This window comes from Ambystoma mexicanum, chromosome 10 (assembly GCF_040938575.1).
Source record: "Ambystoma mexicanum isolate Mex_15411 chromosome 10, UKY_AmexF1_1, whole genome shotgun sequence".
NCBI classification, from domain to species: Eukaryota; Metazoa; Chordata; class Amphibia; order Caudata; family Ambystomatidae; genus Ambystoma; species Ambystoma mexicanum.
The window spans coordinates 791,210,464-791,230,857 of NC_090932.1; the positions used below are offsets into that span (position 1 = coordinate 791,210,464).

The 20,394-nt window shown below is 46.0% G+C and overlaps 1 protein-coding gene across 2 annotated transcripts in view; it reads left to right on the forward strand.

Annotated features, from left to right (window-relative positions):
* Positions 1–20,394, forward strand: part of MLF1 (myeloid leukemia factor 1) — a 474,880-nt gene that overhangs the window by 154,375 nt on the left and 300,111 nt on the right. For both annotated transcript variants that reach the window (XM_069618449.1, XM_069618450.1), the window contains exon 2: positions 267–393. In XM_069618449.1, the coding sequence (XP_069474550.1) occupies positions 267–393 (127 nt within the window). The remainder of the gene's footprint in view (positions 1–266; positions 394–20,394) is intronic.

Genomic DNA, 20,394 nt, shown 5'->3' on the forward strand with positions numbered 1-20,394 from the left:
TGATGAGGTTGGTCAGTATCAGAATGTTGCACAATGCAATTGGGGGCAGTTTCACTTTTGTCTGCTCTGAGGCATTGTGAATGCCAATTCTCATCTACTTATTGTTCTTAAGGAAGATGTGGGGAGCATAGCATCTCTCCTCTGCACATATTGTATGTTCCAGCATGCCTTAAAAGGGTAGATAAAATCACTTTGTTTTGATTTGAAATTATGTTTTTTACTCAGTCTCTCTGAAGACTTAACACTGTGTTGTCTTCCACCCACAGTGAACCATTGTCTACGCATCAGGAACATATGCGCCACATGATGAGAAGCTTTTCTGAACCCTTTGGACAAGATCCTTTTCACAGAATAACAGATCGCGGAGAAGTGGGCAGAAGGGGAGGTCAAAGGGTTTGTTAGATCTAAAATGGTTTCTTTTTTCTCCTTTGTTTTGTTTAATGCTTCATACTTGTTGTTTGTAAAAAGAAACTGTACGTTTTGAATAGTGTAAAATATCACTATGCTATTGTGCTTAGTTCACATTATTTTTCACACACACATTCAGTACTTGTACGATGTATCCTCAAATGTTTTTTTTTTTTTTTTTTTGCGAAACAAAGAAACGTGGCTAATATGTTATACCCCTGAACATTTGTTTTAATCAGCAATGTATGGATTGGAATTACTTTTGCTTACTTTACTTAGTAATAGAACTACAGGGTATGTGGGCCAGCCTGAGTGATGAATAGTCCTTTGAAACCTAACCCATCACAATGGTCTGAAATTGTACGCCAACTGTTTTCCCATATAGTTAAGATAGGTTATATTCCACCCTCATAGGGGATGGCCATTGTTTTTCCAAAAGTATCAAGGAATGACCTGCTGAGTTATTGGACGATTTCCTTAATTGACGTATCTTTGAAGAACTTTGCTAGTTTGCTTTTAAAGGAAAACATCAAATGGGTTGATACCTAGGGACTATTAAGGCCTCTGCAGATGGGTTACATAAAAGGATTGAATACTGTTCTAAGCGTTATTACATTATCATCTTGCTTAGCTCAGGCAGGGAGATATACTGCTAGACCTCTTTATGTAGCGGTGCTGGATCGCTCCTCTGCACTCGATAATGTATATTGGGGTAACTTATGGAGAAGACTGGCGAAACTGGTAATACAGCAGGGCCTGTTGAAGATGCTTCAGTTTCTCTATTCAGATAACAGTGCAATAATTAGATTAAATGCGGAGGATGACTTATCTAGAGACATACCAGCCAATAAAGGAGTATGTCAAGGCTGTGTGTTAGCCCTGACTCTTTTCAATCTTTACAGGTCAGATATATGGCAGTGTAGTAATGAGTGGAATATGTATCCTCCAAGATGTGGTCTTTTGAGAATTAACTGAATGGCATATGCGGATGATCTGCTTCTTCTGGACTTCACGCCGGCTGGTTTCAGCAGGCGTTAGATGGAGTTTCGGACTATTTAGCAGCAAATAATTTAATACTAAATATGATTAAATCCAACAATATGGTCATTTTGAATAAAAGGGTTAAAAAAGGTTATGTCTGGAGAGTCAATAACATTAGGCTTCAGAAACAGATGGTTTTTGCTACTTAGGTTTTCTCTTTACCAATAAGAGTCAATTCATACTACGGAAAATGAGATTAGAGGAAAGAGTAAGAATGAATGTGCACATCTACGATCAGGATAATAGAAAGGCTTAAGCTGACCCCTATGGTCATGTATGGTATTGAATTAACTTCCTTTAATAGTAGAAAAACTCTGGACATATTAGAGGGTCGAGTTTTAAAGGAAACTTTGTTTTCCAGTACATGTTCCAATAAGCGTGATTAGACTGGAGTTGGGACTCCAATCTTGGTGCTCAATATGTATCCATAGGAGTATGTCTTTGTATCTAAAGACATGTGAAGGTGATGATTCTGGAATAATCAGCCATTTAATATAAATAATGGGTGTTGATACAAATGATTTTATCAAACATTTCAGAAAGAGCTGCCTACATTTGATGTTATCAATTGATATAAACAAGACAGTTCTCATTTTTCTTTGAAAAACATAATTGAAGAAAGGGGGCAACATTTGGGACACAGAAGACCTGAAAAGAAACAATACCGAAAGTCTGTTGCATGTCCCATGTGAAAACTTGCGACTATATTTGAAGCAATTGCCTTCATCAACTGCTTGTCAATAGTACTTGAAATTGTAGGGCCTCTGCTGAATATCCCTTATGAACTTAGATCCTGCAGACTTTGCAAAGAACAATGAATGGAGTAACTTTTCCACTTAGTAATTGATTGTACTGCATTGACTAAGTATATTATTTATTATTATTATAGAATTATAAATTTTGAATCGCATGTGAATTCAATCACGTGTGTGAATGGAAACCTCTTATGGAATAGATTAATGACAAGCACACAACTGTCCTTGCTTTTAGCTCTTGTACATTTTGTAAAACAAATATATGAAGAATTATCAGGGGTGATAGCTCAGGGAAAAGCTCTTTTAAGTGAAATTTGATGAATTCTTGTCTTGTTTTTTTGTATGAATTTGTGACTGTTATGCATGATAAATTGTAAGCTGATTTGCGATATTTTAATTGCACTTTTGTAATATTTAATTAGTCAAATGTGTTGTGTAAGGTATTGGGCCTCATTACCCGGTAGGCGGTGAGCCATGGCGCGATTAGCGCCATGGCTCATGCCGGTAAAATACCGGCACCGCCTTGGCGGAAAGGGGATTTACCGCCCCATTCCAAGGTTGGAGGGGCGGTAAATCCCCTTTCCGCCATTGCCCTTCCCCATTCCCATTTCTGCCCCATAGGCCTCTATGGGAATGGGGAAGGCGCTAATTACGGCATCGCAATTTTGCAGTGCCGTAATTAGCTCCGAGGTCCCTTAGCGGGTTGGATTTTAACGCCTGCAAAAAGCAGGCGTTAAATCCCCCAACCCGCAAAGGGACCTCGTAGTAAGGCGGTAAGGATTTACCGGTACCGATATTTTACCGGTACCGGTAAATCCTTACCGCCATCCGTGTAATGAGGCCCATTGTCTTTACCATAAATGCAACAATAAAACATTTTTATTTTATTTTTTTAAAGTTGCTGTCCCCCCAAAAATGTTTCTATTGCTATAGGTTGAGCCTGCTTTTCAGGTTTCTTTTTCCTGGTTTAATCACCCATTTGTATTTTGGCTCCTAGCTGGCTTTGTAATATCAAATGTATGGTGCCCATGCTAATGGCAGCCAATTATTTGGGTCCCCTATTTATGTAGGCATTCTAACACAATTCTTCGATCAAGTACAAACCTCCCCTCCTGGAGCCTAGCAGAAATCGTACCAATATATAAAGAGGGAGATCAAGGTGTACCTGGTTATTATATTCCAGCAGTGATCTTTTGGAAAATCATACAAATAAAACTTGAATAGTGTACCCAGAAACGAGAGGCCTTGAGCCATCTGCAAGTTGGTTCAGTAAGGGGGTGAGCACATTAGACCTGATTTTGAGACTTAGTCTAATGTGCTCACTACTGAAACCAACTTGCACTCCTATAGGGCTGAGGAAACAGGCGACCCATTTTGTTACATTGTGTAGATCTAAAGGTCTGGAAGTAAATACTGATAAAACAAAAGTTATGAAATGTGGCAGAAAATAGGGGTGCAGGGTGCATCTTGATATTGTCATTGAAGGGGAAGTGATTGAAGAATTTTATCACTATGAATACTTGGGTGTAAGAATCTCTACCGATGGCACATGGCTGAAACATGTGTCAAAAGCAAATGTGAATTTGCAAAGAAAATGTAATGGCATTTCAGCCCTTGCTAATAGAGCCAGGTATGATTCTGTAGAACCTGCCATGCATGTTGCAGAAGTATGGGGCTTGGAAAAGTTAAAAGCCCTTGAGGTAACGGAAAATAATTTTCTGAAAAGGTTTTTTTTCGGATTCCTACTAGCACACCAAATATCCCACTTTGTATGGAACTAGGCCATTTATGTATTTCGGATCAAATCATTTTAAAGCCAACTTTATATTGGATTTGTATTTGGTCTAGCGAGTTTCATGTGAAATATCAGGAAGCTCTGAAAGACATCTTGTCATATGAAAAGATGAGCTCTGTGAGGGGTCAGTAATGCGAGGCGGACAACTGCTTGTATTCTTCTCAAAATATGACATTTTATTAAACTAAGTAGTTTCAACCAAAGCCTTGCTTGCCCTACTAAACAGAGGAATTCCCCAGCAGGCCTACAGGCTAAGGGAATAATATCTAGCATGGGTAAACTGACCCTCACTCTAAACAACAAAACATACAAAAGACATTCTATGGCAACATAATGTAATAAGCAGAATTCAACAATATCTGAATGTTCTTCACCTGTCCTGGGTAAGATCCATTCCTCAGGCTTTAAAGTCAACATCAAAATGTTTAAAGGAAAACAAAAGGCTTGAACCAATTCTTGTCAGTTCCAAATCAAAGAAAAAGTTCATCAAACAAAAATCCACTGGTAACAACTCTTTGCTAAATTCACCCAGACTTCCATATCATTTTCGGGATCGGGTGGGGGTGCAATGGTAGTGTGATATAGAGTGTCCACCTCATCCCCATGTCCCTGATAGAGAGCAACCATACGGTAGTTAGAGTAACCGTTTTCTTCTGTCTGTATTTCTACTTGCCATGAGTATTCCCAATTGTCACCATCATCATTGCACTACTGGGGACTGCTTTGGCACAACATTGGAGACCCAATTGGTATGTGCAAAAAATCACCAAAATAAACACAAGGATCGGGACCAACATCTTCATTGTTCCAAGCCAGGATGCTACCCAGCTGAATGCCACGTTCACCCAGTCATCTTCCTGGATCTCTGCTTCTTTCTTCATTTATACCCCTAGTTCATGTACTGCTGCAATGACATGTGATATTGTCTCGTTGTCGGCATCAGCAGAAGGTGCTAACGTGCAACGTGAACTCCCGATCATTTTGCAGACCGCGCCCTCCATAACTGTTAGGAGGTCGAGGACATATCTATTTTGTATTGTTATTAGCCTGAGCGCTCTTGGCTCCACCTTGAGGATGTTGAACCATTCTTCAGTGTCGTTTGCTAACTGGATCAACTTCCACCGAACTATCTGGAGCCATTTAGCATTCGCTCGAGTCTGGATGCTGGGCACAAGGGATGCAAAAAATGTCTCTGCGGAATTGTACAGTCTGTATTTGTTTGGTATTTGTTCAAGCAAGTCTGATGATTGTTGAGACAAATAGAGGATCGCTTCTTGCATGGCAGTTGATCATGACATTCTTTTTCTGGTAGGATGCAGAAACTTGGAGGCGTAATTGTCATTGCAATTGCTGTGGTTTCGGGCACCCCTTGATCTTTGTCTGGGAAGGGTTCGCCCTTTAGGTGTTCTTCGGGTACTACAAGCAGGGTCGAATGCAGTGTTACAGGCGAACAATAGCCCCTCCATGATGACGGGAGGTGCAAATACGCTTTCTGGCCGCATATCCAGTAGTAGTCCATCAACGCGGCAGTACCCTTTCGGAGGTCTGGAATAAGCCATGATCGGCTGCATCGCTTGTTTGATCCTACCGAGACAGTTCCTTTGCTGTAAAAACAAAGTTCATAACTTTCTTCCTGGTGCACCTTCACCGTTATTTTTCAATTGCTGTCACCCATGTGAGTTTTGCAACATGTTCTGTCCATTTGTGTGCACATGCTTGCTCAACAAGGGCTATTGTTTCTCCTGAATAACAGACAAGTCCTTCTGCTTTGCACATAAACGTTGCTTCTTGACACTTAGTGTCCATGTATTTTATCCCTTGTATAGTGAGGAATGCTTCCTTGAAACAATTGAGGTTGGTGGAGCTGGTCTTGCATTTCCGGTTATCTGAAGTGAACACTGTGTGCCCAGAAAATGCCCTTTATCCTACGTAGTGCAAGGTGGATTAGACATTGTGTTTCGTTCAAAGGTACCTCTCGTGGTATCAATACCTTGGGTGCCCCAGATGCATGGGGTATTAGAGAACAAACATAGCAGCTCCCATTCGTTGTTCGCCTTCCCATCGCACTCATATCAGAGTACCAACGGTTTGAATATTCGGGATGGTGAAGGTCTTCCACTGTGTCTAATCCTAAACCATGATATGCATCATACTTAACTCTGCGCGTTTATCGTTTTCTTCTATCGCTTCGCAACGGGAACTTTCTCCCTCCTCGCACTGCTGCATGAGTAGTAAAAACTGGATGATTTCATTGCGTGTATTGAGAGTTGCTACATGTGGAATTTGTAGTATTATACATTGTGTTAATTGTTACTCAAACAACTGGTTCAGCTCTCATACATCTGGGCGCTTTCATTAATCCTTTCACTCAGGGAAAAGGGGTGTGAAAAACCTGGAATCCTATTAGGGGCTGGGGTCAACAACATGTTAAATACTCAGATAGATGATTGGGGGTGAGTGTTAAAAGGGTTATATATGTGACATTTTGGGCATGTGGTGACTTATCAGTTACATTTGCCATAGACACAATAACACTTGGGACCTTTCTTGTCATATTACGATGCAAACTTTTAAGGTTCATAGGCAATTTCTCGTTCCAGGTCCACTTATATACATCCCATGCCCATTTACTCCGTCCCATTCTTTTATATGGTCCCCACAGATAAAATATGCTCCCCAGTAAATGCCCAATGCTAGTATCAATATAGTTAACACAATCACTACAAAGTGCAAACCACAGCTGTAACTGTACATTCTCAAAGAATTCATTCTACTCCTACTGCTATCTACATTTGATGAATTTTGTAGTGGTGTCGTCTCCATAATCGTTGCACCTGTGGAGAGGGAAAGAACGGGGTGGGTTTGAGTATGAGAGAGAGTGGGAGAGAGAGATTTTTAATTTGAGGTGGCCCATGCTCTAGCAGCAATGCATGTTTTACACAGCTCACATGCACAGATAAAGTTTGGCTAGGGACACTTTAGGTTGAGGTAGTAGCTTGGTTGTTCTCAGTCGGTGTGTTTTGTGAGGTACTGTCTGGGGCTTTATGAACATCTGAGAGATTATCCAGTACCGCAGCCCCTTTACTTTCACTGCAAGTGCAGTGGAAAACACCACCTCATAAGGTCTGAGGAAGCGGGGAGTGTTCCACTTCCTAATGAAACTCCTTGTATAAATCCACTCCCCCTGCAACAAGGGTTGGGGTCGTCTCAGACAAAGTATTTGTAGTTTCTCTCGTTTCTGTGATGGGTGGTGCAATTTGTTTTGTAATGCATCTTATTGCACATGTAAGCTACGAGAGATATTATTTGAATTCCTCTCCTAAAATGGTAGCAGCTCGGACTGCATCTGATGCTGTCCGTACTGGTGACAGTGGTGTTTGCATGCGTCGACCAGTCACTATTTCATGAGGTGACAGGTGGTGGTCCTTACTGGGCTGGGTGCGAAATTGGAACAGTGCCAAGGGTAGGCAGTACACCCAATTTTTCTTTAGAGGGTTCCATAGTTTTGACAATCTACTTTTGAGTAGACTGTTTATTTTCTCCACCATCCCGTTCGATTTGGGTGATAAATTGAGGACATTTTGTGTTTGGTCCCCAAGAATTTTGTCACTTCCTTGAATAATTCATTGAAAAAATGAGTCATATTGTCTAATCGCAGGACGTCACACACTCCCCATCGGGGGAAAACTTCTGTGACAAGGAATTTCGCAGCACACTTTGCATCAGGGTGGGCACAGGCACCTGCTTCCACCCATCAGGAAAATGGACACACGATCAAATATCTTGCCCCATTGCACCTTTCTCCAATGCCTGCGTAGTCAATATGCAGCTCTCGGAAAGGGCCCACAGGCTGGGGCAATGTACCTTGCAAAGTTCTCAATGTCCTCCCTGTGCTGAACACTTGACACATGGTGCATTGGACCACCATTTTTGTAAGGTGCTCTCGTAAATTCAGAATGAACCAATCTTCCTGGAGATCGGCTGCAATGTGTTGTTTGGAACTGTGGGATGAGTAATGCAGCTGTTCAAATGCTGTGTAAAGTAGCTCCACTGGCATTACAACCTTTCCTGTTGCTTGCTGTCGCCAGAGGAGATCTGTGGGCAAGTCAACACACCCATATTTGAGCTAGATTTCTTGCTCTTCCTGGGGTGCTCAATGCAGCAATTCGATAACCTGGGCTATGGGCAGTGTTGTATATGCATCTGTGGTTGTGGGCACTGCCGCACTTGCTAAGACATACTCTGCACCCATGTTTACTGGAAGGTATGCTGCTTGTTTCGCCGCCGCGGCTGCGGCTGCGTTTCCCAAAGATAGTTTGTCTGTATTTTGAATGTGTGCTAAGCATTTAACCACTGCTACAACTGAGGGCTCTGCGAGGGCAGTAATCATTGTGTTCAGTAATTCTGCATTTTGTACAGGGGGCTTATCAGCCTCCTGAACCTCCTTCTCCTCCATTGAGACAGACCTGTGTGCACTGTTGTAGTGATGTACGCAGAGTCTGAATATATTGTAACACAACATCCCTTCGATGCTTTTAGGGCCTCGATCAGCGCTACAAGTTCTGCTGCTTGAGCAGAAAAAATTAATAGTTACTCACCATAGTGACTAACGTACTCTTAGTCCATAGTCCTTTCCTCCATACTGCATGGATGTCCTAGGGACGGGAGACGGAACCTTTTTTTCTCCAGAAAAAACCTCCTTCCCCTTTAAATTTAGAGGCGCACAGGGCGCGTACCTGGAAGCATGCGCTCCCCTGACTCCACCCACCGGCGCCACTCCTCAGTCCCCATTGACGCACCAACAATATTTAACATTGCCTAATGATACCAGTATTATTAGGGGGGAGGGTGGTGGGACGTATGGAGGAAAGGGGACTATGGACTAAGAGTATGTTAGTCACTACGGTGAGTAACTGTTAATTACTCTGACGTCCCGTCCCCTTTCTCCCATACTGCATGGGAGATTACAACTGAATGTAGCCCTAGGGTGGGGAGGAGACCCTCCTTAAGAAAACAGATTCCTTAGAACCGCCTGTCCGAAAGTCGCATCTGACTTGGAACTGGCGTCCAAACAGTAATGCTTACAGAAAGCCGAAGGGGTGGCCCAGGTGGCTGCCCTGCTGATGACCTGCCATGGAACCTGTGGTTGGAATGCAATGGCCGTGGCCTTGGCTCCGACAGCCTGGACATGCATGTTAGCTGGCAGTGATTTGTGCTGCCCCTTGTAGGCCTCCTTGATGGCTGAAACCATCCACTGTTATAGAGGCCTTGGATGCCTTATACCCGGGCCTTGACCCCCCCGAAGGTGACAAACAGTGCATCCGACTTGCAGAAGCCCCTGGTCCTGTCCAGATAGTATGTCAGAGCACGTCTGACATCCAGACAGTGCAAGACCCACTGAGCCTCGTCCTTGGGGTCCGCAAAAAACTTTGGCACAAATATCAACTTGTTTAGATGGAAAGCGGAGGGTACCTTAGGTAGGAACGCGGGGTGTGCCTCAGGACCACCTTATCCTTGTGAATCATGTGGGGCATTGGGATGGGTGGGGGCACATGCACACTCATAGGGGGCATAGGGGTTGGTAGGGGGGCACATGCACACTCATTGGGGGCATGGAGGTGGGTGGGGGCACACAAGGAAACATTGCAGGTCATAGGGGAGGGGGCGCACAAGGAAACATTGCGTGTCATAGGGGAGGGGGCACACCAGGAAACCTCGGTGGGCATGGGGGTGAGTGGGGGCACACAAGGAAACACAGCAGGTCATAGGTGAGGGGGCACACGAGGAAACATTGCAGGGCATGATTGGGGGCACACAAGGAAACATTGCTGGTCATATGGGGGGCACGCAAGGAAACATTGTGGGTCATGGGGGGCACACAAGGAAACATTGTGGGTCATAGGGGAGGGGGGCACACAAGGAAACATTGCGGGTCATAAGGGAGGGGGGCACAAAAGAAAATATTACAGGTCATAGGGGAGGGGGCAACAAGGAAACATCATGGGGCATGGGGGTGAGTGGGGGGCACACAAGGAAACATTGCGGGTTATAGGGGAGGGGGCACACAATGAAACAGCGCAGGTCATAGGGGAGGGGGCACGCAAGGAAAAATTGTGGGTCATAGGGGAGGGGGGACGCAAGGAAACATTGTGGGTCATACGGGAGAGGGGCACACATGGAAACATTGCGGGTCATAGGGGAGGTGGGCACACAAGGAAACATTGCAGGTCATAGCGGAGGGGAGCACACAAGGAAACATTGCGGGTCATAGGGGAGGTACATACAACTTTACCTGACAGGCCTGCTAATGGTTTCTTCCCAATAACAATGCCAAAGCTGGGAGAGGCACACGGAGCTCAACGCTTTACCTGAAACCGGAGTTTTCCAGATTCCCCAGCATTGCAGTTTGCAATGCGAGAACTGTGTTATGACTAGGCAGTCAATTCGACATTTGGCCACAAGGTGGCAATAGTGCATAATCATTTCCATTCCAATAGACAATGCTTTCACAGAGCTGCCAGGATAGTTCATCGGCAACGCTTCTGTCTTGGATATAAGAAAACACGGTTTCAAATCCTGCTTCCTGCACTTTCCAAGCATGAGATACCGCGGTTTATCGGAGTCCCCTGAGGAATATAAAACCATTAACAGGGGTTAGATATCGGTATTTTTTGGTAATCTCCGGAAACCCTAACTATCGAGTTGGAAGAGGAGAAGACCTCCGCCTCTGAATTTCTGTAGGCCCCTATGGATGCCAAATAGGTGCGGCATGTGTCCACCTGTGCGCCTGAGTGAGCAAGGTGTGCAGAGAAGGAGAGCATATCATCCAGTGTGCACGTCCGCCCAGTGACAGAACCTAGTCCATTTACTCTTGTACTGGCTCCTGGTACCCTTGCTCTTAGTGCCCAGAATGATTTCTTGGTTAGCCTGTGATAGGCTCTGGTGCTTCAGTGTGACCTGCTCAGGAACCACGCTGCGAGGGCTAATTTCTGTGGGTTAGGGTGGATGACCCTGTCTCCCTGCTGTGCCAGAAGGTGAGCTGGGCCCATCAGAAGGTGAATGGGTGGCCTGTCCGAGAGGCTGAGAAGCTCTGAGAAGCACGGTCTCGCCAGCCATCACAGAGCTATCAGAATGATAATGTGGTGACAAGATTCCTTTATCTTGCAGATTACCCTGTGGACCAGGGGTGTGGGAGGGAAGGCATACGCTGTCATGCCGTTCTACTATATCTGGAATGCGTCGCCCAGGGAGCCAGGGCCCTGCCCCTGCCAGGATGCAAACTGCTGGCACTTCCTGTTGCCCCAGGAGGCAAAAAGATCCACTTGAGGTTGCCCCCATCTGCTGAAGATCTCCAGCAGCACCTGATCGTTCAATTGGCCACTCATAATTGTCTGCTCCCAGTCTGCTGAGCCTGTCCGTTTCCAAGTTGGACTCTCCCAGGAGGTGGACGGCTGTGAGGTAGATGTTGTTCTCCAGGGCCCATTGCCACATGCTGACCGCAAGGCTGCACAGTGGAGGGGACCTGGTACCCCACCCCCCCCCTTGCTTGTTGACATAGTAGATGCTGGTGGAGTAGTTGTTCTGGATAAGGACGGCCTTGCCCCCAATGAGAGGAAGGAAAGTTTTGAAAGCTAGCCAGATGGCTTTGAGCTCCAGCCAGTTGATAAGTGACTCCTGCTCCTGCCGGGTCCAGACTCCATGGACACTGTGGCTGTCCAGGGTAGCCCCCCAGCCCTCTAGGGAAGAGTCTATAGTTACCTGCGGGGCCAGCTACCAGAAGGGCTTGCCCGTCTGCAGGTTGCAGTCCCTTGACCTCCATGTGAGGTCCGAGTGGAGAGAATGAGGAATCTTGACAAGCTCCACTTTGGAGCCCCGCGCCTAATTCCATGAGGCTGCAAAGTGCATCTGTAATCTCCTCATCTTGAGTCTCATGTGGGGTACTGCCAGTAGGACTGCTGCCATGATACCTAATAGATGTTTGTTTTTATTTATTTATTTATAAAGTTTCACAAGTAGATAGACGATAAAATCAATCAGAACAAATAGTACAATACAGTAAAAATATACAGAACAGCAGAACATTATATATTCATAACTAGCAATACATTCAGTAGAAATTCAGGGAGTCATTCCAAATTTTCCCATATACACTCAATTTCTTTTGCCTCTTAAAAAACATTTTTTCCATGGATGCCAGGGCAGACATTCCCTCAATCCAATCATCAAGAGTTGGAGCATTCTGTGATTTCCAGCCCCTCAAAACCAGTTTTTTGCCCATACTAGCACCACAGAGTAGAAACGTCTTCCGTGACATAGAGAGATCCTCCAGCAAAGCCCCACCTCCCAAAATCATGGTCATAAAATCCAAATCCACATCCAGATTCAAAACACGCAGACAGGCAGAACAAACATCATGCCAGAATCCCTTTACACGTACACATTCCCATAGTAGATGTTCCAAACTTCCCTGTCCATTCCCACAACACCAGCAATCATCAGAGTCCATCAATCCCCTCTTAAACATCTGTTCCGGACTCCAAAACACCCTATTGAGGATTGTTCCACCAAATCAATAGCACAATTTTTAATATTCGTACACATATCCAACCACATCTCCGGCGAAACCTCACATCCCAATCTCCTCTCCCGTTCCTCTCTCAACACAGAATTTTCCTTATAAGCAGACACTATACAATGGTATAACCTGCTAGCGATTGAACAACCACCTTGATACCTTTCTCTAAGAAAGAGATTTACCATTGAACTTCCTTGTTCCGTCACATCACCGATACACCTCTTCAATTTTCTGAAGTCATCAGATCTGAAATTATCAATGTGAAATTTCGCTCGCAACTCACGCTCTCCAATCCACTCCCCATCCACCAAAACATCACCAATCCAGAGAACTCCACTTAGAAACCAATCCGGCCAAAATAAAGGCTTACTCCCGACGGAAATCAGCGGATTCAACCAAATGGATGCATGAATGGTCTTTGAAGCAACCGATCCCATCAATTCATGTATCTGCCTCCACGTTTCTCTCAAAAAGACAGTCAAAGGTGATTTCTTACATAACTTGTTAGTTGCTGTGAGAATTGCCCTCGGAGGGAGCGGGCCCAACATACTTGCCTCAGCAATTACCCATTCATCAGGCTGATCCATCAGAAAGGGAACAATAAAATGACTTGAAAAAGCCAAATGATATGCCTTAAAATTCGGCACCCCCAGCACCCCTTTTTCCACTGGCAACTGAAGTTTCCATAGTTGTAGCCGTGGCGGCTTATTATCCCACAGAAACGACTGTAACAAGCCATCAATTTGTTTCCAATAATGTTGGCCAATTTTCATCGGAAGCATACCTAGAACGTAATTAATCTTTGGAGCTGCAGTCATTTTTATAGCATTCACCTTGCCCCACAGGGACAAATGAAGCAAAGACCACCTCAAAATGTTCGCACACTTCACTCATATTCACCACAACCATCTCATCCACCATTGGGGTTAACCATATACCTAGGTATTTCAATTTCTCGTCACACCACTGAAACCCAATCTCAGTAATCAGATTCTTGTCACAGTAACCTGAAATCGGCAACACCTCAGATTTAGACCAATTAACCTTAAATCCAGCCACCGCATAAAATCTATCCAAAACATCCAGTAATGCCAGAAGGGACACTGTTAAATTCCGCAATAACAATCACAAATCATCCGCATATAACCACAACTTCTGTTTTGCACCATGAAAATTCAGACCCTGTATCCCAACGTCACATCTCAAGGCAATCGCCAGTGGTTCCATGGCCAAAACAAATATCAGGGGGGATAAAGGACATCCCTGTCTTGTGCCCCTCTGTAGTACAAACGAGTCTGACAATAGCCCATTAGTTCTGACAGCGGCAGTCGAGAAGCATATAACAAGGTGATCCATGAAATAAACTCCTCTCCCAAATTCATAGCACGCAATACAGAAAAAAGATAGTTCCAATCAACGCGGTCAAACGCTTTTTCCGCATCCAATGAAAACACTGCAACATCATCCTCCATATCCTGAGCATGTGTCATCAATAACAATAAGTTCCTAATATTACTAGATGTCCTCCGGTCGTGAACAAAACCTGACTGATCAGTGTGTACCAACTTCACAAGAAGGGTCTGTAAACGCAGGGCCAATAATTTGGCTAGAATCTTACTATCTGTATTAATCAAACTGATCGGACGATAGTTTGAAGTTAAGCAACCATCTTTACCCTTTTTAAGAAAAACAGATATAATGGCATGACTAGTAGAAGCAGGAAGCATACCCCCCACCCTGGACTCTAGGAACACATCTCGCAGAAGTTCCACCGCCGAATCAGGCAACAATTTATAAAATTCAGCAGGCAGGCCATCCGGACCAGGAGACTTGCCTGAGTTCAATTTCCCAATCGCAGACTTCATTTCATCCACAGTCATAGCTTCACCCAGCATGGCTTTCTCCAAATCATTCACTATAGGTAGTTCCAATCCTTCCTAAAACGACTCATTTAATCCATTGACACCCAACTAATTCTGATACAGCTTCGTGTAATATTCCTTAAATGTCTCATTAATCAATTTCGGATCACAGGTCACCTGACCATTCTCTCTTTTAATAGAAGTGATAGACCTTTCTGACTGTTGCTGCCTCAATCTATAGGCAAGCCAGCGATCACATTTTTCGCCATATTCAAAATAAGAACATTTCAATCTGAACAAATCCTTTTCAGACCTTGTTTTCAAAGTCTCATTCATCTCCCTCTGCAGTTCCCTAAGTTTTCTCCTTTTCTCCAGATTAACTGAGTCATTTATCAAATCCTTTGAAAGCTGCTTAATATTTTGTTCCAAAACCAAACTTTTCTTCTCCATACATTTCCTCTTGCTACTGGACAAACCCAAGATCAAACCCCGCATTGTACATTTGAATGCCTCCCAGACTGTCCCAACACCAATTCCTTCTGTCCTATTTTCCACAACAAAATGATCAGCCTCAGATCTGATTTTTTCCACAATCATTTCATCCTGAAGGATCGAGGTGTTCATTCTCCAACAAAATGATCTGGGAGCATCAAACTGCAAACCCATATTCATAAACACAGGTGCATGATCAGTGACAGCAATACAACCAATCTCACAACTTGTCAGATTCAAGGTTGCTGAACCATCAGTGAGAAACATATCTATACGAGAATGCGAGCCATGAGAGTTAGAATAAAACGTATATTCACTCAAATCAGCATGAAGCAGTCTCCAACAATCTTCTATGGCAAATTCAGAAACAAGTGTCTAATAGATGTTTGTACCACCAGGCCGATGTCACTTCTCGGGTGAGGAAGTGAGTAGAGGCCCTCTTGATGCCTGTGATCTTGTTCTCCGGGGGAACACTCTCTCGGAGCTTGTGTCCCAGATGAGGCCCAGAAAGGTCAATCTCTGCGTAGGCTGCAGCTGAGACTTCTTTAGGTTGAGTGAAAATCCCAGCTCGTGGAGTGTAATCATAAGGGCTGAGGAAGTGTGGTGAACCGCCTCCGGGGATCTCGCCCTGACGAGCCAGTCTTCCAGGTATGATTAGACGTGGTGGCCCTGGGGCCTGAGGAGGGCCACCACTGCATTCACTAGTTTGGTAAACACCCTGTGGGCTGAATTGAGGCAGAAGGGGAGCACCCTGTTTTGAAAATGCCAGCCCATGATCCTGAATCGATGAAATGAGCGATACGGCTGCCAAATCCGACGTGTAGATAAGCGTCCTTCAGATCCAGGGAGCACATTCAGTCTCCCTTGCACAATGTCTCTTCTATGAGTGCTGGCGTAACCATCTTGAATTTCTGAAGGGGAAGGGAGAGGTTGAGGGTGGAGAGGTCCAGCACAACTCTCAGGCCAGCCTGGTTCTTCTTTTGTATGGCAAAAATCCTGGAGTAGAAGCCCAATCCTTGCTGGGAGGCTGGGACTTCTTCCACTGCCTGGCTCTTGACGAGCGACTGAATTTCCGCCAACAGAGTTGCTATCCCAATCTGTGGGAGTGGAGGGGAGGAGGGAGGGGAAGGAGGGATCTTTAAGCGGTACCCCGTGGATATTACAAGAGTATCCAGGGGTCAGCAAACTTCTGACACCAAACTGTGCGTGAAGGCCAAACCTGCCCCCACTGGAGACGCGTGGACCCGAAGGGACACGTCATGCCTTCTTTCCCTCTGAGACTGATGCGGAGGACGGGGACTGAGAAAAGCCCTTAGTCTCCCAGTTTGTTGTTTGCGCCGGTGTTGACTCGACGAGTGGTCGGGCTACCTGGACCTCCCTTCTTAGCAGCCACAGTACCCTCTGAACGTCTGCCGCTTGTTGGAGCGTTGATGTGACTGGGTGTACGCGTTGGCCGTGGCCTTCGTATGGATAGATAAAGACTTTGCAGTTTGCAAACTGTTTTTTTATCTATCTCCTCATCGGTGGTGGAGTGAAAGAGGTCGCCTCCCTCGAATGGAAGGTTCAATATGTGTTCCTGGACGTCTGGGTTGAATTTAATAGCCCGAAGCCAGGCAGTCCTTCTCATGTCCGTGGTGGTGCATATGGCCCGACCAGAGGTGTCAATGTGGGCCACGGTGGATCCATGATGTCTTGCGCCACCATTTTTGCCTCTGCCAGTCCCGCCTTGAATCGTGACTGGCTTTGCACCCGATTTTCTGGAAGGAAGTCGGCTATTTTCCGCCAAAGCCTCTGGTTAATGGCTGCCAGCATGGCATCCGAGTTGGATTGGCGAAGATGCATCGAAGCGTTGGAATAAAGCTTCTTCCAGTACGCCTCCAAGATCTTCTCCTCCTTGCCTAGCAGCACCGAGGACGAGGTGGCCGAGGACAACTGAGGCTTTGAGTAGAGTGACGCCGCAGCAATCACCGAAGAGTGCAGTTGAGGGTGGGCCGACCTCAAGAGTGGATCACGCTCCATTTGCCTACACTTGGCGTCCAGGCATTGATTGACAGGTTGGGCTGAGTGAGGTTTGAGCCACCCCTTCTTGGCCAAGGCAACAACATCCTTTTACATCGGGATCCCTGTTCTAGCCGCAGGGTGTAGAGTGAGGACCTCGGCCAGTACCCCCGCTTCTGGTTGTTCGACTTCAGGTTGAGGGAGGCCCAAATACTCTGCCAGACCTGTGAGTTGTTTGTGGAAGGCCTTGGCTGATGATGGTGTGTCGGGGTCGTCTTCCTCGTCTGTGTCCACCAGGGTGTACGGCTGGTCAGGAGCAGGTGGAGGAGTGCTGGGTGCCGAGGGTTGAGGTGTGGAAACCGGAGCCAGAGGCTGCATTGGTGGCTGGTACGGAACTGCATCAGCTGTGGGAGGCAGCTGAGCTGGAATCAAAGTGGCCGGCGTGTGCAGCAGGAGTTGCACTGGGGCTTGTGGCGCTGGAGCCATAGGAGGAATGACTATAGGCACAGGCGTAGGAGCAGGAGGGAACGTGTCCCTGATCACATCCCTAAGGAAGGACTCCATCTGAGGAGATTTCATGCACGTGAGGAACTTTTCAAAGAACCTGTCCTTGCAGGCCGATGGGGTGGTAAGTGATGTTTATGGGGTAGCGGGTGACTGCTGGAGCTGGTCCATTATCTGTCTAGCTGGTTACGGGGTAAACCTGCCCTGCGATGCTGATGGATAAGTTGTAGGCCACGTACCTGGTTGACACCAGTCCCATGTTGTAACTCGTTCTCCCGCCTGCTCCGTTCCTCGGGGCGGTATTGGACAAGTTGCCATCTTGTCTGGCGCAGCGGCCATCTTGTCGAGCTGCATGCCACGTGCAGAAGTCGTGGTGCTTGGCTCACTGGGCTCAGCTTCCTCCAGGGCTCCTGGCGATGGCGCATGAGGCCTACCCTGCACCTCAGGCCGAAGCCTGGTAGGCGTGTCACCCTCGGCAGTGTAGCCAGCAGTGCTGTGTGCAGACGCCCCCTCTCTGACATGTTGCCGGTACAAGGGCATCGCTCCTCAGGTGTACACCTGGTAAAAGAACCTTGCGGTCCCTCAGCACTTTTTCCGGAGCTGAATTAGCCTCGGTACCTGTTCTGGTGTGAGAACCTCCCATTAGGGTGTTTCCTTGGAAATGAGTCGCCCTTGCAGGGTGCGCTGGAAACTAGCAGCTCTCTCTTGGGCCTTGATTTATGTCTGACAAAGTCCTTCAAGTCCTCTGGAGAGGACTTTTCGAAGAGCTCCAGCCACCTAGCTAGTCTGTTCTTCAGAGCATGTGAAGAAAGTGCGTTGCACACGGTACAACCCTCCCATCCGTGGTCGGGGCCAAGGCAGCGGAGGCAAAGAGCATGGGGGTCTGATGTAGGAAAGAGCCCCTCGAAGGCTGGACACCAGCTGAAGCCCGCTGACGTTGACATGAGCCGGGGAGGAGCGTGGCGCCAGAGGACCAAATATCTGATTGATAAAAGACAAAAAAGATAGAAGAAAGTATCCGGGGAAGATCGTGTGGTATAACCTGGCCGAAGCCAAACCCAGGAGCGCTGGTGAAATTGACCCGTTCCCATTGACATGGAAAAGGGGACTGGGGAGCGGCAACGGTGGGTGGAGTCAGGGGAGGGGATGCTCCCATGGCCGCGCTCCCTCACGCCTCTAAATTTAAAGGGGGAAAATGTTTTTTTCTGGTGAAAAAGGTTCTGTGTCCCGTCCCTAGTGAGGTATTGCCCATGCAGTATGGAGGAAAGCGGACGGGACATAAGAGTATATCTTTTCATGATGAGCATTTTATACTCCCCTTCCTCCAAACTTACTACAGCTGTCTCTTCTCCGGATCAATTGACGCTAATCTGTCAACAAAATAATATTTCTCCCTCTTACAGGGCACTGTCCTTTCCTTTGGGAATATCATCCCCTTCCCCTTCATATGTTGCGCAATCATGCTGTTGCATATCTTCAGCAGTGCAGGGTTCTGTTAGAAATGTGGCTGGGTTTACTGTTCTGCATCACACTACATGGATATTTGGCTGGGTTTACTGTTCTGCATCGCACTACATGGATATTTGGGCTGGATAGTATTATCTCATAGTCAGATGCTCTTTGTGTGGTTAAAGTGAACTTGGAGTGTTCCAGTATGGCAAACAGGGATTACTCAACGTACAATGTTACTGAACATCCCATTATGATAGTGGAACTCTTTTCAATTGCAAATGCCACAGCATCAAGTGCTTGTTCGCAAGTGAACTGCCCCTGCATCACTGAATCAAGTGTACCATTGTAGCAGGCCAGAGGCTTGTGTCCCATGGAGCTTTTCTGGGTATACTGCGGTCATGTGGGTGCCACTGGAGTGTGAAAACAAATAAAACTCCTATGTGTAGTCGGGGGTTGCTAGAACTGGGGCTGTAGAAATAACATCTTTCAAGGCATTCAAATAAGTCATCGTATCAGCTGTCCATTGGATGGCTGTTCCCTCCTTCTGTGCCTCTTTGAACCCTTGCAGGAGTGGCCTTGTATATGCCGCATAGTTTAGAATCCATGCTCATCAATAATTGCAGAGACACAATAATTGTTGTTGGTTTGGGAGTGGCACGCACTGTTGCAGCCCTGTCGGGTATTATTCTCTTATTGTCTTTGGAGATAAGTTGCCCTAAGTAGAACACTTTGGGTAAACAGTACAGGAGTTTGTTTTTATCAACCTTATATCCTTTCTGAGATAGCAACTGGAGGAGGGCAATGGAGTTCCTGTGACAGCTGTACTCGCTGTCGCTGCAGACAAGTGGGTCGTCTACATATTGAATGATGGTGCTGGGCACCTGAGTGTTGCCAAGGTCTTCGTGGAGTATCCGGTTAAAGATGCTGGGGCTTTCACAGTACCCCTGGGGCAAGCAATGGTGTTCATATCGCTTCCCTCCCAGGGTAAACGCTGTGAGGTACTGTGATTCTGGTGCGAGTGGTACTGAGAAAAATGCATTTTTCATGTCAACTATAGTGAAGTGGGTGGCCTGTTTCGGGATGCTACACAGAATAGAGGCTGGGTTGGGAACAAGAGGAAACTCCTTCGATACAATATCATTAAGGGGGCGGAGGTCCTGGATCAGAGGGCCCTGTGATCCCTTGTTTCGATAGGGCCTGTAACGTTTCCTGAATCCCTTCTGTTTCTTGGGACAGGGGATATTGTTTTACCCTTGGTAGTACTGCACCTGGTTTGATGGTTATTCTTACTGGGGTTACTTATTTTAGCATCCCTACATCGTGTGGGTTTGTGGTCCATAAGTGTGGTGGAACCTGCTATAGATCTCCTTCACAGAATGAGGGAGGACCATTAACAATGACCATGAGGGGGCTCTGTACTTTCCTATATTGTACCATGATGTTCTCCAGCATTATCTCTCCATCGTTGTGGCCATCCTCAAACAGTTCCTCATCTGTTAATTTTCTCAATAG